This window comes from Cylas formicarius, unplaced genomic scaffold, assembly GCF_029955315.1.
Source record: "Cylas formicarius isolate icCylForm1 unplaced genomic scaffold, icCylForm1.1 PGA_scaffold_7__23_contigs__length_41026272, whole genome shotgun sequence".
Taxonomy (NCBI): domain Eukaryota; kingdom Metazoa; phylum Arthropoda; class Insecta; order Coleoptera; family Brentidae; genus Cylas; species Cylas formicarius.
Window position 1 is genome coordinate 39,320,643 of NW_026844352.1, and position 16,912 is coordinate 39,337,554.

General features: G+C 33.9%; 1 protein-coding gene and 1 long non-coding RNA gene across 3 annotated transcripts in view; one reads left to right on the forward strand and one right to left on the reverse strand.

The window, feature by feature from the left end:
• Window positions 1–16,912, forward strand: part of LOC132705552 (insulin-like peptide receptor) — a 96,500-nt gene that overhangs the window by 48,452 nt on the left and 31,136 nt on the right. For both annotated transcript variants that reach the window (XM_060676199.1, XM_060676200.1), the window contains exon 2: window positions 12,078–12,243. In XM_060676199.1, the coding sequence (XP_060532182.1) occupies window positions 12,078–12,243 (166 nt within the window). The remainder of the gene's footprint in view (window positions 1–12,077; window positions 12,244–16,912) is intronic.
• On the reverse strand, window positions 412–7,111 carry LOC132705555 (uncharacterized). Its single transcript, XR_009619454.1, has 3 exons — window positions 6,986–7,111; window positions 5,638–5,761; window positions 412–1,442 (listed from the first exon to the last, which is right to left on the reverse strand). It is a non-coding gene; the product is annotated as an uncharacterized LOC132705555 (long non-coding RNA).

Sequence of the window (16,912 nt, forward strand, 5' to 3'; positions counted from 1 at the left end):
GGCCCGCGAAAACGTTCTGGCAAAAGTTAAACAACAATTATTTTTTCCCAGAGTTACCACAAATCCATTATCTTGTCGAATTTTCGTAATTTCTTCTTTTCCTTTTGATCGATAATTCATAGTATCAAGGTGGTCACCAGGGCCTTTTAGTAGATAAACAATTGAAAATTTGCTTTTTAATAGGTTAATGTTGAAATTAATATTTTAATTCGCATTTTTGAAGGTTTCTTCTATTAATGTTTTGCACGTTATGCAAAATTGTGTAAAGAAATATTTGTTTACTCTTTTTGCGACTACGTGTCGCGTTTGTCGACCACTTCGAACTTGAGCTCCAAAAAAAAAAATACGAAGACGATTGATGCATATAATGTGACAATCACTTGAATGAAAATCGTGAGAGTTATTGAAACGGGAAAAAATGTGATAACACAATTTTGTTATTCCATTAAAATGTATAACTACGTTTTTTTCTCCTTAAAAATGATTCCCAAATTTTATAAATTGATGCACTCTATAAATTAAATGTTATTCGGGTATTCAATGTTTTATAGCAAGGAATTCGTTTCCCGAGCATCATTTGTTTGATACACATCCCGGAGCGTCTATTTAGAGGATGTTTTGCAATCGTTGTTTTGGCATATCAACGTGTTTCTGCGGCAGTCGTCACAATAAACCCATCGGCAGTTCGTTAAGTCGGTCTAAAACAGAAGCAGAGAATTAATTGTTTCCAGCGAGCGTCTAATTTCGTATGTATCTGAAGTAAATTACGCCGCAAATGTCATCACGACACGAAGAAACTCGGAGGACAAAAGTTAAATTAAAATTGGAATCTCCCGATCTAAGAGTTTCCTCTGAAAAAAATTGGCCCAAGCACATATTAATCGGAAAAAATAAGAAAGAACAAAACAAAATTACCAAATTGTTTATTAACTATATAGACATATAATATTAATAATTGTATTATAAATTAGTGTCATTTGTCGTTACACTAAAATGGGATGGCGCTACTTTCCTTCAAATTTCAGTTTATAAAACAACCAAGTACTTCGACCATAATTATGTATTATATTAAATGATATTTCACAATAAACTGCGTGACTGGCTTTTTCTGAAGATTATCTGCATGGATAAGATGAGTTTTAAAAAAGGCTGATCATCATTTGATTAATTGAAAGCTCGAAGACTGTGTCCGGACTCTACTAATTTCCACGCGGACTTCATTCGAAACGGCTAACAAAACCTAATTCTAATGCTAAATATTTCGTGTTTGCCACGAGCCTAAAAACAACATGACAAATAAAAAACGTACGAAAAACCTGTACAAAAATAGATTTATCCAGTTTTTTAAAGCCGCACGTACATATGTTAACGGGATTTATTTTTTGTGTAGGTACATCTGTATGGCTGTGGCTGCTCACGTTGAAAAACATTCGGCGAGGGTGCTGAAAAAATCAAAACAACTTGTATTATATCTCTGCTACCGGTGCTTCAATTTTAAACTAAAGGTGAAATTATATATTTTCGCACGTGTCTTTATCAAATGTTACATTTGATTAAGACACGGCGTTGTCGAAACAATTGTCATGTGAAAAAAAAATGCACGGCTTTTTATTTTTATTGGGGTTTCTATTGTTTTATGATTACACTCACTCATAAATTAAAATTTTTTAATTTGTTGTTAATAACAAACCCAACAGACCGTTTAAATTTAAATTAAAATTAAAAAAAAATTTTTGAATCTTGACCGCAGAATACGATGAAGTTGTGATGTTTATTTATATTCGACATGTTAATTCCTACATTAATTAGTCCACCTCAAGTTTTTATTGAGTTTCATATGTCAGTTTCGGCGCCCGAAATGGTAATAAGGTTTTCATGGATATAAAAATTATGCCTTACTTGGTTTAACTTAATGAGTACATATTTCTTTAAATTTGATTTATGGGTTTGACTTAGTTAGACTATATTACCTAATGAGAACATATTTCTTTCAACATGGAGCGGGCATTTTTAAGCACTGAGGTGAAAATCTGCAATATAAGAAACTTATGAACACTATTAAATTGGAATTCCTATAAAATATAATAGGCGGTGGAAAAAATTGAGAGATATATTTGACAATCGCGATGACAACGGACAGTCCGAGTCTCAAATATGTTTTTTACCTTCTGGTCGCGTCCACATGAATAAGTAATTCGGAAATAGTCATTGGGCGGTGTAAATAATACCCATGTGCGTTTAAAAATACATGAAATCCTAATACCAAGCCAGTTCAATGACTTTAAAATACTTTGCCGGCGACTTTTCAATCACTCGGAATAGTAAATTCCACTCGGTTCGTCAATTTCGTATTCGACTACCGACGTTGTTATTTGCGGACATCTGAATCATCCGTGGTCGTAGGTAATATTTAATTCTGAGTATCGATTAAAAATCGGACTGGAAAATGCTGGTCCTTATCTATCGGCTCTTCTCAGTTCAGGGTCGAAACAAAGATTTTGTTTTCCTCGATGTCGGGGACTTTGTTAATTGCGTCTTTAAATTGAATAACAGTCAGTAACGGATTTAATAATCTCTTCTTAGAACTGGTTAATGTCGAAGTCATATTCATTAGCAAGTAACACCCTGATTTGGGTTCGTTTATTTCCGAGAAAGGTTGCAACTTATTTTTTTTTGACATTCCAATATTTGGTCAATAAAACATTATAATTTCCGTAAATTAATTCGCTACCGATCCGTTTTCTACTGGGTATATTTAATTTTATGCATGAAGAAGCCTATACTAACATTGAATATAACGAGTACTTTGTAACTTTACGACCACAACATTTGGGTTTTATGTGCGCGTTAAAATGGCCGCATATACGTATACACATTGTATTACAATGTTAGATGTTACACAACTTGCTCGAAAACTGTAAAGCGAAGAGTATTTTTAGACAAATGTTCGATTCCAATACTGGTGATAAAGAAATATGCAACTTTGCATAAAGTAATTTATTCCATGATGATATATTTGCATGTACGCCTTTTATTGGCAAAATGGACGTCTCAAACTCAAGAAAACTACAATTCTGAAACAAAACGGGTCAGATGCAACGTTATCACAGTTCATTCATTTTTCATTTTCGTTTGATTACATTTCATGGTTTATGGGTACCTTTTTGCGAAACAACGCGAATACATTCACTGACATAACCACCAGGACCGACAAAAAATATCTCCGAAAACATCCGACAGCTTCCAAACCCGTGCGCTAATATCCCGGAAATGTCCGAAGTGGCTCGGATCCGTGGGAAACGAAACTGACGTCGTAAAATGACAGTTTCCGCACACTAGATCGGTGTATGATTACGAAGAATGTTACAAAAAAGAGTAGAAAAAAAATCCTAAAATTTTCTTTTTTCTGGTGTAATTGTTTCTTTAATAATTTCTTCCGATTGGTTTATCGTTACATTTTATCTTCTTTTTTACAATATCAGTAGTTAATTATTTCATTTTCCCATCTTTGCAGATTTTTATGGTGCTAATTTTATTAGTTATTTCTATTTAAATTGTTTAGTAATGTATACATTTTAAGAAAATGGAGCCAAAAAATTACTTCAAATTTAAAAAAGCATTATAAGTTACTAGCACAGTTAAGCTTAGCAAGCACCACCAATAGACCACTATTCAATGGAGTAAAATACGATATCAAAGTTTCAGAGGTCTGCAACTTGTTTGAGTTAGAAATGTTTTAACATATCTGGTCTCTCTAGCTCAACATAAGGCATTTGGCATATTGATATAAATTTTCCTTAAACTTTTAATAATAATAATAATTGCTTCTTATATTAAAAAAAGAAGAAGATTCAATTTATGTTCATTATAATTGATGTCACTGATTTTGATTAGTTGGTTGTTTTAGTTTCTACTCTTGACATTTCTTCTTTACTACGACAGTTGTACTTTTAATTTTATTTTAAGTTTTTAAGTAAATAATAAATAAAAGAAAAAATAATGCGTTGAAGAAGGCCCAAATGTCATAAAATATGCAAATTTAAAAATTAAATTATTAATTCAAATAACCTTGCGTCGCACCATAAAAATTAATATATTCCTGTCATTTAGATACGGAGAATGTCTTTATATACATTTGGTTAAAATGTACAGGTTCAAAACAACAATATTTTGCCCGTCGAATCTTCATGTTAATTTGAACTTCGATATTTGTCTATCTGTATCCACCTCGATGATTTTATTCAGGTTTTTATTTTTCCCTGCAAATATTAATTTTAAAATGGTCGTATTTTTTACGGGATTTAGATCTACGAACGTAATCGGTGATACTATTTTAATGTAGCAATTTATTTGCTTATCAATTAAAATTAAAAACAATAGTACGACTTGGACGCAAATAATATGAAAGGACAAGAATAGATGCTTGACGAATAAACAATGGACCAATAACTTTGCTAGACTAGACAAGTCATTTTCCCACTTAGTTTGTTATGTTTTTTCCGCCTTTAATTAAATGAAGTAAAATCGGCGACCACTGACATTTCTCGTTCGCATCGGACAGTTCACGGTGCAACATTTGCATATTCCGCCCGATGCCGCTTAATATTTCCAGAACGTTTCAAGCCGAATATAGAGATAATGTTTTGGCTATTCACCACGTCCAGGTTGCAGTCATTGTTTAGTTAACGTTTAAGTATTTGTTTTTTTGCAAACAACTGAAACATGAAAATGCGAAAGGGGGTATGTGCCAAAATTATATTTTTGAGATAATCAACAAAAAATTGTTAAATTAACACCAACGGTTATAATTACGGTAGGCCCATATTCCTTTTCTCGGGACATGCGGCGGGCGTGAACTACAATTCTAACACAAAATGTTAATATGTCAAAAAAATGGCATATACCTCTATGACATTTCCGCCCTTCAATTGTTTTATTTAGTTTTATGGCATAATTAAATGCAAAACTCAAACAGGAATGTCTCAGGCAAGAGGTAACCAATTGCCTACTACTGGATAACCTGAAGACTTTGGAAATGAAAAGTCCTGAAAATGCACAATAAATATTGACATTCATTTTGAAATCACCCTGTATTTCGATAAAAATTTTGGGATAGCGTACGGATTTGTTATGCATATTTCTCCATTTTTAAGAATTTGTTTACCTAACGAGAATTTATTTTTGTAAACCAAGCCTGAATTCGACAGGAGTTTGTTTGCCGCCACAGCATAAAATATGGTTGTCTGATGATTGTTTGCATGACTAAATCATAGGAAAAATAATTGAAACAATATTTTGGTTTCGGTTTTCATTGTTTGGATAAAGAACTTGACATAAACAAACCCACCTAAAAAACTTCCCCTTCAAAGTTTTTTAATTGGCAATGTTATTTCGAAGCAAGGTTTACGGCAAAGGATCCGAGTGGAAATAAATCATCAAAGAACAGTTTTAGCATGGTCGAAATCAAACAGCGTTTTCATTACTTTCCTTAGCCAATTATTTCTTCTTCGAAAACGAAGGATTGCTCCTTTTACGTAATTAAAATACTTGGCCGATTAAAGTTCGCTTTAAGGTCAGTGGGTACCAAAAGCGGCTAATAAATTGTTTATCATGTTTTCATATATTCAGCATTTTTACCTGTAATCGTGATAAACGCGGAATATCTGTCTCAAACGCCAACGAAGTTTTGATTTATTTCCACCGCACGCAGCAGTAAATCTATCCCCATCTGTGTTTTGCAAAGGAGGCTACAGGCTACATTCTGTAAAAAAACTCGCATTAATGGCAGCAGCTAACTAAAAAACATTTTCGGAGGAGCCTCGAATTTTATGTAATGTATATACATAATTATCTACCCCCCTTGTTTTTCCTTCCATGCTGGCTAAAAACAATTTACTTGAGATTTTAAATTTTATTGCTCTCAAAATTGTTTACGCCGTGGCGTTTCATTTTTCGCCCGCTGTTTGAGTTTTTGAATTGTTGTTTTTATACCCAGGGTGAGCCGAAAAAATGAGTCGACCCGTTAATGATTACTTATTGTTAGAGATACTTAAAAAAAAAATTAAATTTTGTTTCAGGAAAATTTGTTCTTTGCTTTTGTCAATTTATTACCACAGCCTACTTAATTGTGTAATTGTGTAATTGTGATTACACGTATATATTGTGAATTTATTTGCAACAGATTAATATTTATAGCCATTAAAAGATGATTTTGTAATATTAAAGTAGCAATTTATATAACGCTTTTATATATGCTTTTCTTCGTTCCACATAGTCGATCAATGGTTAGGAAATATAAAACAATAGTAAAAGAAAAGAAGCGTTAATCTCGACGTTAATACTAATAAAACTATGCAGCAATTTTTGTACGTGCGTTATAGAAAATGGTTTCGGTCAGGGATAAAAGATACGCGAAAAATCAATTTCTGAATCCGCCGTAGGATAATTGAAACCAGGAAAAAATTTTAACCAGCTATTTTTCCTAAATCGAAGCCTATATCTAAATTAAAAAAGGATTTACATTTTCAGACTGTGGCCGTAGTAAATGGGAAAAATAAAGCACCACGATTTAGATGATATACTTTTTTTATTAAAGGTAGTAGTGGAAAAATGTTCAAGCAATAATACCCTACTTGGCCTCTAAAAAGGAAGAAACCGTTGTATACGAGAATTGTCAAAAATTTGAATTTAACTCTGAATAAAGTTCCATTTTGTGACCAAATTGGAAGTTCTGTTATTATTCATATTTTTGAAAGTTAGATCCATATGGTACTTTTTTAGTATTAATTGCACAAGAAAAAGTTGCTCTGTTTGAATTGTTCGACGCTACAATAAAACCAACAGATATTACATTTCGTAAACCGTTACGAGGTTAGCTGAAAAAAATTGTGATAAATTCGCATTACAAATCATTGATAATTATACCAAAACTTAATTTAATTTAATTAATTTAAACGGCTATCTAAATGTAGTTTTCAACTCTTACCAAATGTTGAACTGAGGTGGCTTTTACTTGATGAAAATCCATTTGTCAAAATAAATAAGAACTAAAAGTTCAGATTTTCACGAAATTATATATTATGACATGACAATTATTTCGACAACATCGTGCCTTTATCAAATGTAATATTTACAAACCACCTGCTACTATATATACCGAAAAATGACCATAAAACCTTAATTAATGTTGTTGTGAGAATTTAAGTTCAATAAATGAGAGGTATTTAAATCTAATTGATCGTTAAGCAATACATTTGAACGTGTCATTTTCTAGTTTTTGTGGCTGTATGTAAAATATCAAAATGTGTTTTTCTGTGTTTAAGTGTGTAGTATAATTAGAATCTAAACTATTGTTTTTAAACGCTCTTTTATGTTCGTTAATGCGTTTCTTGAAGGATCTGTTTGTCCAATATAAATTTTAGGACAAGATCCACATTTCAACCTGTAGACACCTGATTTTTGGAATTTTGGACATTTCGTTTTATTGTTTTTTAAATATTTTCCTATTGTGTTGTTAGTTCTGAAAGCTATTTTTAAACCACATTTTGACAAATGTTTTGAAACTTTCTCACTAGGTTCTCCTATGTATGTAATTGTTTTAAATTGTTCGTGTTCTGTATTAGGTTTCGGATAAATAGAGCTCACTGTTGTCTGGATTTGTTTTTTATTTATTTAATTTTATCTATAAAGGACTGATTGTAGCCGTTGTTTTGATATTAAGTTCTTTGTTGTAATTTTCTGTTGAGAGTGGCGTATTAAGAAGTCTGTGTATAAAAGAGTTAAATGTGTGTATAAGGGTGATTTGAGCTGTTATGTATGACTGTTTTTGTCAAACAGTTCTTAAATTTTCTTCTCATTGTTTTCAGACAACCTGTATTTTCTTTACCCAGTAGTACACATAAAGCACAATGGCTTAAAAAGCAGATCAGCCGAGTAATTGAAAAAAGCATAGAAACTTCCACACAAATGAAAATGTTTCTCATTAAGAATAGCCATAGGAAAAATTTAACTTATAATGAATGAATATATATGAAAGGCAAACACTGAGTGATCCCAATTTCTGTTTATGTAGAAACGATCGGTCTTCATTGAATCGGTCGATCAGTCAATCGGTGAAACTGCGAATAATATTCACCTTAAACTCTCCAATTTTGATGATGATCCAATGATCAGGATATTATCATGATTGATAATAACATTGTGAGGTCCAGTTCTACCCAAGCAAAAGAAGGCGCTAAAAGTGCAGAAGTCTTTTCGATAAAAAAAAAACAAAAATCATGAAAATTGACAAAACTCATTTTTATCAACATTTATTTTTTGGACCCTTTGATTAACTTACTTAGTTTTAAAACTAATACTAATGAAAATTGTGAAAATGACCAGCAGCTTATCAGTTTACAAATCTCCTGGGTGTCTCCAGCATCCGGATGACTCGCGAAACGTCAGCAAGTTCGATTTATCAACAAGCTTTTTTTTGAAAAATTCATTTCACATTCTGTTACAAAAGCCTTTTTTTAATATTTAACACCTCTTCGGCATTTTAGGATCTACGTTTATATAACATTTTTTCCTTGTTCCTCCAGCCGGTTGGCGCATATATTTTTTTGAAACACTTTCCATGACGTACTTTTAGCTAATTTAAGAGTGTTGTTTAGTAATTCGCGCATCTTTCTTGGAAGCAAAGGTGAATATGAAGTAATTTGGGTGGAAGCCGCAATCTTACCACTTTAATTTACGTCTAAATATATACATTAAATCTAGTTTATACCTGGATATATGCCAATAGATTTCTGGACCAACTTGAACGATTTGCATTTTCCTGATAAATCTTCTATTTTAGATCAACAGAAATATAATGAATTTGGACGATTATTTTGATACATAATTTGGTAAAAACCGTAATTCTGTCGCAGCACAAAACGCGAGGATTTTTTTAGGGTCACAACTTATTCCAAAACTAATTACTTTAATTAAATTTTGTGTCGGTTGCTTCTTCCTAATTTGTCTGAAAGCTTTTTCTTCCCGATAATTCTTACGATTTTTTGTATAATATATATATCGCTCTCAGTAAATCTGCTCGTGTGTTCAGCTAATGACTTAAAATTAGACAAACTTGTAATTGTACGAAAACTGACAGATGTTCGTCTGTCTCCGGTTTCTACAAATTACTTGCGTTGACTGTGTTGTTTATTACTTGTCACGATGTCATGCGAGATGATCCCTATCAAAATCTTAGAAAAATTCTGTTAATCACCATTGTTTTGATTGTTTCGAAATACGTCATACTAGATGGAACCAATTTGCCTTCACGTGCTCCATAATGATTTGTTTTGTAGATTTCGCAGCAAAAAAATGTATATGTAATGTTTTTAAAATTGTGGTGCACACTTAAAATTTTATGGTGTGCTGACGTCAAAACAGCTCAGTAGTTATCGCCAATGAAAAGCGACGTACTAAAAGAAATGTCACGTAAAATCATGCAATTTCATTGTCACGTTCGTTTCTAACATTAGCGTATCAAATGTTTAATGTTTTTCCGCAGCAAAAAAATATAGAATACGTGATTATACGACCAACAACGACATACCCTAAAAAATCTGCAATAGCTTAAAAAAAAATCGTTCTCACCTTACTAATAAACATCACCAGACTTGTTATTTGTTTTATCAAAAATGTTTTAGGTCTATAGAAAATTTTTGACTAATAAAAGTCCGGCAAATAAGGATCTATGGACTTTTTTTTCTCTCAATGCTATTTTTAACTATTGAAATTTTGACCTATCGATTATTCAAAACGTTTGCGATTTCTAAAACTTATCGTTATGTTAGTACACACGGATAATTACGCTTCGATGTTGTTGTTCGTTGGTACGTTTTGGCTTTTCATCGAATTTCATACAGCATCGTAAAAATTGATGGAAGTGCGTACTTACTGCTGTCCTTGGGACCTGCGCAAACTGTGGCAAGTATGCCATAAAACGCTTCCAATGAGCATCCCTGCCCTTGCCGCTCCCAAGCATTGAAGCGTAACTTGGAAACCAATGTCAACGATAGAGATTTGTCGGGATACAACTGCAGAACTGTGCATCGCGAAATAGCTGCATCCAGGAAATACGTATGCGCCTTTTTGTGTGTTTTTTTAATTGCTTCTAATTGTTAGAATTTTGATTTGATGGTCTAATTCCTATATGAAAAATCGGCAACTTTCAAATTACGCGGTTATTGCATAAAAGTTTAAAAATGCATTTTTTTTTTTCAATGCACTTTTGCGGAGTCCCTGGTGGTTCTTGCAATATCGTGGTTTAAAAAAAGCTATTTTAATAACAACGTAATCATAAGTCAGCTATTAAACCTGCTCAATCCTACTGCTTTATTAGCTGTAAACCATTTCAAAAATCACTAAGCATTCGCGACCATTATTAACTAAAATTAAAACTACTCCTTAAGTGCGCACAACAGTAGCCTAAAATTTTGATTGACATTCCAAAACTGAGATCAGCGGTTGAAAAATGGAGGACAAAAATGGAGCAACATTCGTAGGTAACTTATATTGAAGAAGGCGTGTTATATCCTCTATTTTAGTTAGTTGGGCAGAAATGTACGAGAGGTTCCACTCTTTCGTTTGCTATATAGAATATTGAAAATATTTATATTTTTGAAATTAAACTTTATTCGAAAACAACAAATAAACAGATATTCTTTCATAATAATAATTTTTTGAAAAGAAAATGTTTACTAGGACTTTCACAATTATATAACTGTAACTTGTTCGGACTAACGAACAAAATTAACTAATGAAATTAAGTCCAATTTTTCAAAGAACCTCCCACAGGCTACTATAACACTGCGTCGGTTGTTGTTGAATCAAACTTCTTGAAATTTCGCCAATCATCCTATCGGCTCCTTCAGAGCTCGCGTTCTACTCCGTACCTGCTTATATACTCTTTAAGGGGCTAACGGGGAGGCATAAATTTTGGGATTTTTCGTTAGTGCAAGCATTTTAGTTTTTGCTGAAATGCCGTAAACTCCCGGTATCTCAAACGGAATCTTGTCTTGACGGATCGAAGATGTTCATAGACTGGTAAATCTGATTTTGACGTTGTATTTCTTAAGAACTTTACCTTTTGATTGGCGAAACGTCAGCAAGTCTAGGGAATTTATAAATGGGAATAACTAAAAATTAAATATTGGGTACCACTCTTACAACGGTAGGTTAGATTCAAACGAAGTTGAACAGGGATGAGTTATTAACATCAATTTGATGATTTAAAAGGAAATTTGCAGTTTTAATTTATTAATTTCTAAGGTTTCAAAAAAATTTAATTTCTGCTCTGATAGACTAGTACATATCTTGATATTAGTAGGTAGTTGCTCTCCCGTTACCAAAACAAAAAATCAGGCGTCGCTAAAATTCATACTCATATAACAAACCCAACGTTTCTCAAATGGGCGTAAACAACAATTATAAAATATAAAAATGGCTACTTTTTCGAGCTAGAATGGTTATTAATCGTAAAAGGAATTTGAACTTTTTATTGATGAATGAATTATGATGTTTTTTTGTCCGTTTATCGATACATCTTCGTGTTTGGGCTATTTGCGTTTTGGTTATATAAAAGTGTTCTTTTGTTTTTTTTTTATCTGTTGACCTTTTTTATTTTGAAATAATTTTCCTAGAGCATTTTTGGATTATGTTTACGTAAGAAGTTGGACACGTTTTCACTGAATATGTAAATATGGTGAAAGAATATATTTAGGAAGTTGACTATTGGAAAAACCATGGTTAAACAATTATATTATGATTTTTCCTTCGGAATCTTTCGTTTTTTTGGCAAATAATCGAAGGGAGCTTATTATATAAAACGACCTTAGAGAGTTAACATAATTCTCAGCGGGAAGAATTACCCCAAAGCCGTTCTTTGTGTACAATGCCCGCACAAAAGGAAATATATTTTTTATACCTGCGATTCTGTACTTTGAGCCAAAAATTTCACCATTCAAATTTACTTTTTCAGTAAGAGTTTAAAGGCCTTCTGTTCGTTTGTACGTCTAATTAATACATTTTTGTTTTGCTTGCAGATCGGTTTAACCAAACTGATGTACATGGCGCGAGGATTCGTTAGAGTTTCGAATTCGCCCCTGCTGTGCTTCGCAGACACAATAGACTGGAGAGCGATAGGTCCGTTGATGCACTATATAAATTTGAATAAAAAGGACTGTCCGCCCTGCCCGGCGCGTTGCGAAGGTAATTGAATTTAAATTCTCTAACAAACGTTGTCTAACTGAGTACACTCGTTGCATTGCGGAAACTGGTAGCAATCACTGGACAATCGGTTCCAAATTAGAGACTTTGGTTCACCAAATGCCGGTCTTTATTTAGTTTCACCGATAAAATGGGAAATAAACTTTATGACAGACGTCCCCATCTGCTGCGCCTAGTCATAAGTGAATTCAGAAATGTTCTCTCTTTATTTATTTATTTATTTATTTTTACCCGGTACTTTTTTGGTAACTAATACAAGGTGATTGAGACTATATGTCGCTGAATATTATCGCTAAAAGGTTTTTCAGAACGTCTCACTTTTCGAATACCGTAAAAACACTTTTCTACATAATTTTTAAGTTGAAAAGGTTATTTTTGAAATAATTCTTACATTACGGGGTGATAAACAAAAGTTGTGTACCGCCCCGTTTTTATATTATGGTGCGAGATTGATATATGGGGTAAGGCTGATACCAACACAGTTCCATATCATTTTAACAAAATTCAAATCATTTGAAAAACTAAAAATGACTATTGAAATGGCTACTGAAATGTAAAAATAGTGCATTATAAGTAACTATAAGTAAGCTTACATTTAAGTTGTCCGTTAAAACAGGGCCCCTCTAGCGGTAATTTACGAAAGTTCAATTATGAGAAGAATGTTAGGCCTAGTTTTTATCCCACCAGTAGGCCCTACTTTCCATCCTAGTTCTGAAGGTAAGTACGTACGGGTGTCCTATTATAAATTACTTTGTCAATATTGATCCCATGATGAAGTTTTTTTTTTTTTTTAATTGTCAAAATTTCGCCTGACTAGAAATGTGTGTTTTTTAAATTGGGCGGTGAGGCCGCCTTGAGGACTCATCTGTAAACAGCATGTTGTGAATAAAATTAGGTGATTTTTGAATTCATTCAAATAAAATGCTGCAAAACTCAAGACGTCTCTGTTTGTCTTCATCTGTAAGATGTTGAACCTTTGATAACTTATAATAGTTATGAGTGCATTTTGTGTGTCTTTAAAATCCTCAGCGTTTGAATATTACTTAAATTCGTATCTCGCATGCGATCTCGGATATTTTGAAACCTAGTCTTTTGCAATTCAAATTAATACATTTATATTTTTATTGTTATTTTAAGACATCAAGTTCTTAATTAACATTACAAGGAACTTACTTTCTTTTTTTTTAATGATGATCTAACGAAAACTTTGGGTAATTTAAACTTCATCGTAGGATCAATGTCACCAAAGTTATCCATTTGGTAATTTATAATGGCACACCGTAACGACAATTATTTTTTTAAATATCGCGGCGTAGATTTGTCAAAATAAATTTATTTAGAAGCTGGAGCGAAATTTTGTCAGGGTCATATTTCCTCGAATTGTTTAAAACAATCCTGGCCGGAAAGTATAGTATTATCTTTTGTTTTTTATTTTTGGAACGCGTCATGGGCACATCATCCACATAATCATGATCTCGTATCAGCTCCCATGAGGATTAGTCAGTGTAAAAGTCGGAACCGCCCAAAAAGTCGGGAACATCGTTCGAACACGGGCTAAAATTAGTATGAAATTAGTGTCATTATACATGCGACGTATCTACGTCACTCGTAAGGAATAAACGCCCCTAATTGTTGCCGAGCTTCGCAATTGGATGTGCTTGGTATGTTAGTCTGAGAACGGGTATAAATAACAAAAAATATACCCTGATCAGGCTTGCCTAAAGTATCACTTCGAGCGGTTAGTCACGCGTGGCGAGTGATCGGACATTTTCGGTAGACTCAAAACACCGATGGTATTTTGATGTTTTCCAGTTCTGATGATCACGTCACGTGTTACTGAATGTGAATGTATTCGTGCTGTTTTGCAATGATGTACCCAAAACAACATTCAACATATAACTAAACAAACTCGTGCTAAAGTGTCGTCTATAAAACTTGTTGCTGATTGTAACAAAAGTTACTTCAATATTTATACAAGCTCTATCGTAAAATATCTGAACCAAAAACGCAAACGGTATTAATTTCCATTTTTTAAATTTTGCGCATTTAATAATATTAACTTGGTAACGCGGTTTTATTCTTTCTTGTTAAGAAAAAAACGATTGATTTTGTGAATTCAACTCAATTTGCGAATTCTCCTAATAACAAACTTCGACTACAAAAGCAGAGGAAACCATCGCAAATAGATAGATATGTGACTTAATACTCATTTAAAATAAAACAAGCAGGAAATTTCAAACAAAATTCGCTTATCAATCTAAAATTGACTTAGTACTGTTTGGTCCTGAGGTCCAGATATAAAGTGCTCCATTTGAAATTCCGAACATTCCTTCGGTGTTTCGGATAGATCTGGAAGCGATACATTAGCGAAAATATTTCCAAAATATAGACTGCCACCTATTTTTGCCAAAATTAACCACAACTTGATCCACCCGATATTTGGCATGTGGTAAGATATACCGGCGACATACAAAAAAAACTCTATTCTTTTATCCTTCGAATGACACAAACTATTTTTTTCAATTTTTTTTTTTTTTTTCGTATGACGGGAAACGAGACCAACTAATAACGTAATCTGATAATCTCGTGGCCGACGATGTTAAAGGGAACTTCGTTTCGGCGACGTGTTCGCCTTTAATATTTTGCGCGTATATTAGATACTAAATACGTAAGGGATCCGCGAAATTTATGGCCACAAGTTACGGAAATTCTTTTAGAATTCGTTACAATAAAATGCAAAAAATGCAAACGAACAACAAAAGAGGCACAGGCAACTGAGTCAACCACTAGAAACTTTCTATACCTTCTTCTTCTTTTAAAGATATAATGGGTGTTTTTTTCGATGTATTTGTTTTTGATAACTCGCATCCCCGGAGACGCCGTACGGTGCGTAAAGAAGAAGCTATTGCTGCTGTAGAGCGTAGCATTGAGGAAGACCCGAATGAGTCCATCCGCCATCGAGCACAGGAATTGGATCTGTGTCCATCCACTTTATGGAAGATTTTGCGGAAGGATCTTGGTTTACGTGCTTACAAAATCCAACTCGTGCAAGAATTGAAGCCAAACGATCATCAAGTAAGGCGTAGATTCGTCGAATGGGTCCAAAACGAGATTGCCGTTGTTCCCGATTTTCATAAGCGAATTTTGTTTAGCGATGAAGCACACTTCTGGTTGAATGGCTACGTCAACAAACATTTGGAGCGAAGCTAATCCTCAAGTGTACGTCGAAACACTGTTACATCCAGAAAAACTGACTGTTTGGTGCGCTTTATGGGCTGGTGGAATCATTGGTCCGTACTTCTTCAAAAACGATGATGGCCAGAACGTTACAGTCAATGGTGATCGGTATAGAGCTATGATCTACGGCGCAACATGTCACACAGCTCGTGCCACAATCGATTTATTGAAAGACACGTTTGGTGACCGCCTAATTTCATGTTTTGGACCTGTAAATTGGCCTCCAAGATCTTGTGATTTAACACCGCTAGACTACTTTCAGTCATTGGTCTACGCGGATAAGCCACAAACGCTTGACCATTTGGAAGACAACATTCGCCGTGTTATTGCCGATATACGGCCACAAATGTTGGACGTCCATATTTGACTACATCCGCGCCAGCCGTGGCGGTCATATGCCAGAAATCATATTTAAAATGTAATGCCACAAGATTATCTTTCGGATAAATAAAATTCATGTCAATCGAATAATCCATCGTTGTTTTATCGCAAAAACACCCCTTATAAGTATTGGGGGCTGCAGTATTTGGAGTACATTTTCAGATTTAGTCCACTCATTGCAAAAAGGGCTCGTGCGTATCTTTGTACGACATTCTATCACTGTCTTCGAATGGGTCAACTCCGCCACCTATGTCAGAGTTTCCAGCACCAGGGGGCGGATATCAATCGCAGGTCTGTTTGGAATATGCTGGGATATGTACCAAACCGATTGATATTTCCGTCTTTGCTTTCCATAAATGCCAAACTCATCATCTTCATGCGTTTTCGATCCATGAGGTCAGCCTTATATTAAGCCCACTCAACCCTGCTTGATTAATTACCGCTCAGATAGTTGCCCATTGCTGCCATGGCTGATTCTTCTTTGTGGAAGTTTTAAAAAATAAGAATTTTATTTATCAGTTTGTCAGTGGAGAAATGCCAGTTGGGTTGCTTAAATTGATATATTGGGTCAGTAACAGGCTTACTGTACCGGAGGAAGCGCAGGCGATCCCGAGTCCACCCACAACCTTAATGTTTAGTCCCGTTAGTTTATTACTTCAAAGAAGCTCGAATTTTTGGTTTTTGCGGTAATTTTTCAAACAAATTTTTAATCAATCGCCCCATTTGAACTCCTTCAAGTCGTTGATCAGTTGCTCCTCAGTAGCTGCGTATGCAGCGGGCCTTGATAAGTATACATATTTTAACTTTTCACTGATGAATGTATTCTGATGGCCCTTACTAGGCTTTACTCGTTCAGTAGGAAAGGCATAAAAATTAAATTTTAAGGACTCAGTCCCCGTCACGTCTAAAATTAACCTTTTACGACTGTTTTTCGACCGCGACAAACGCAAAACAAACAGTATAGGCTTTTCGTTCTGAAACTGCGCTATTTTAAGCACCGCGAACGTTATTTATTTCAATCGCAAAATCGAAT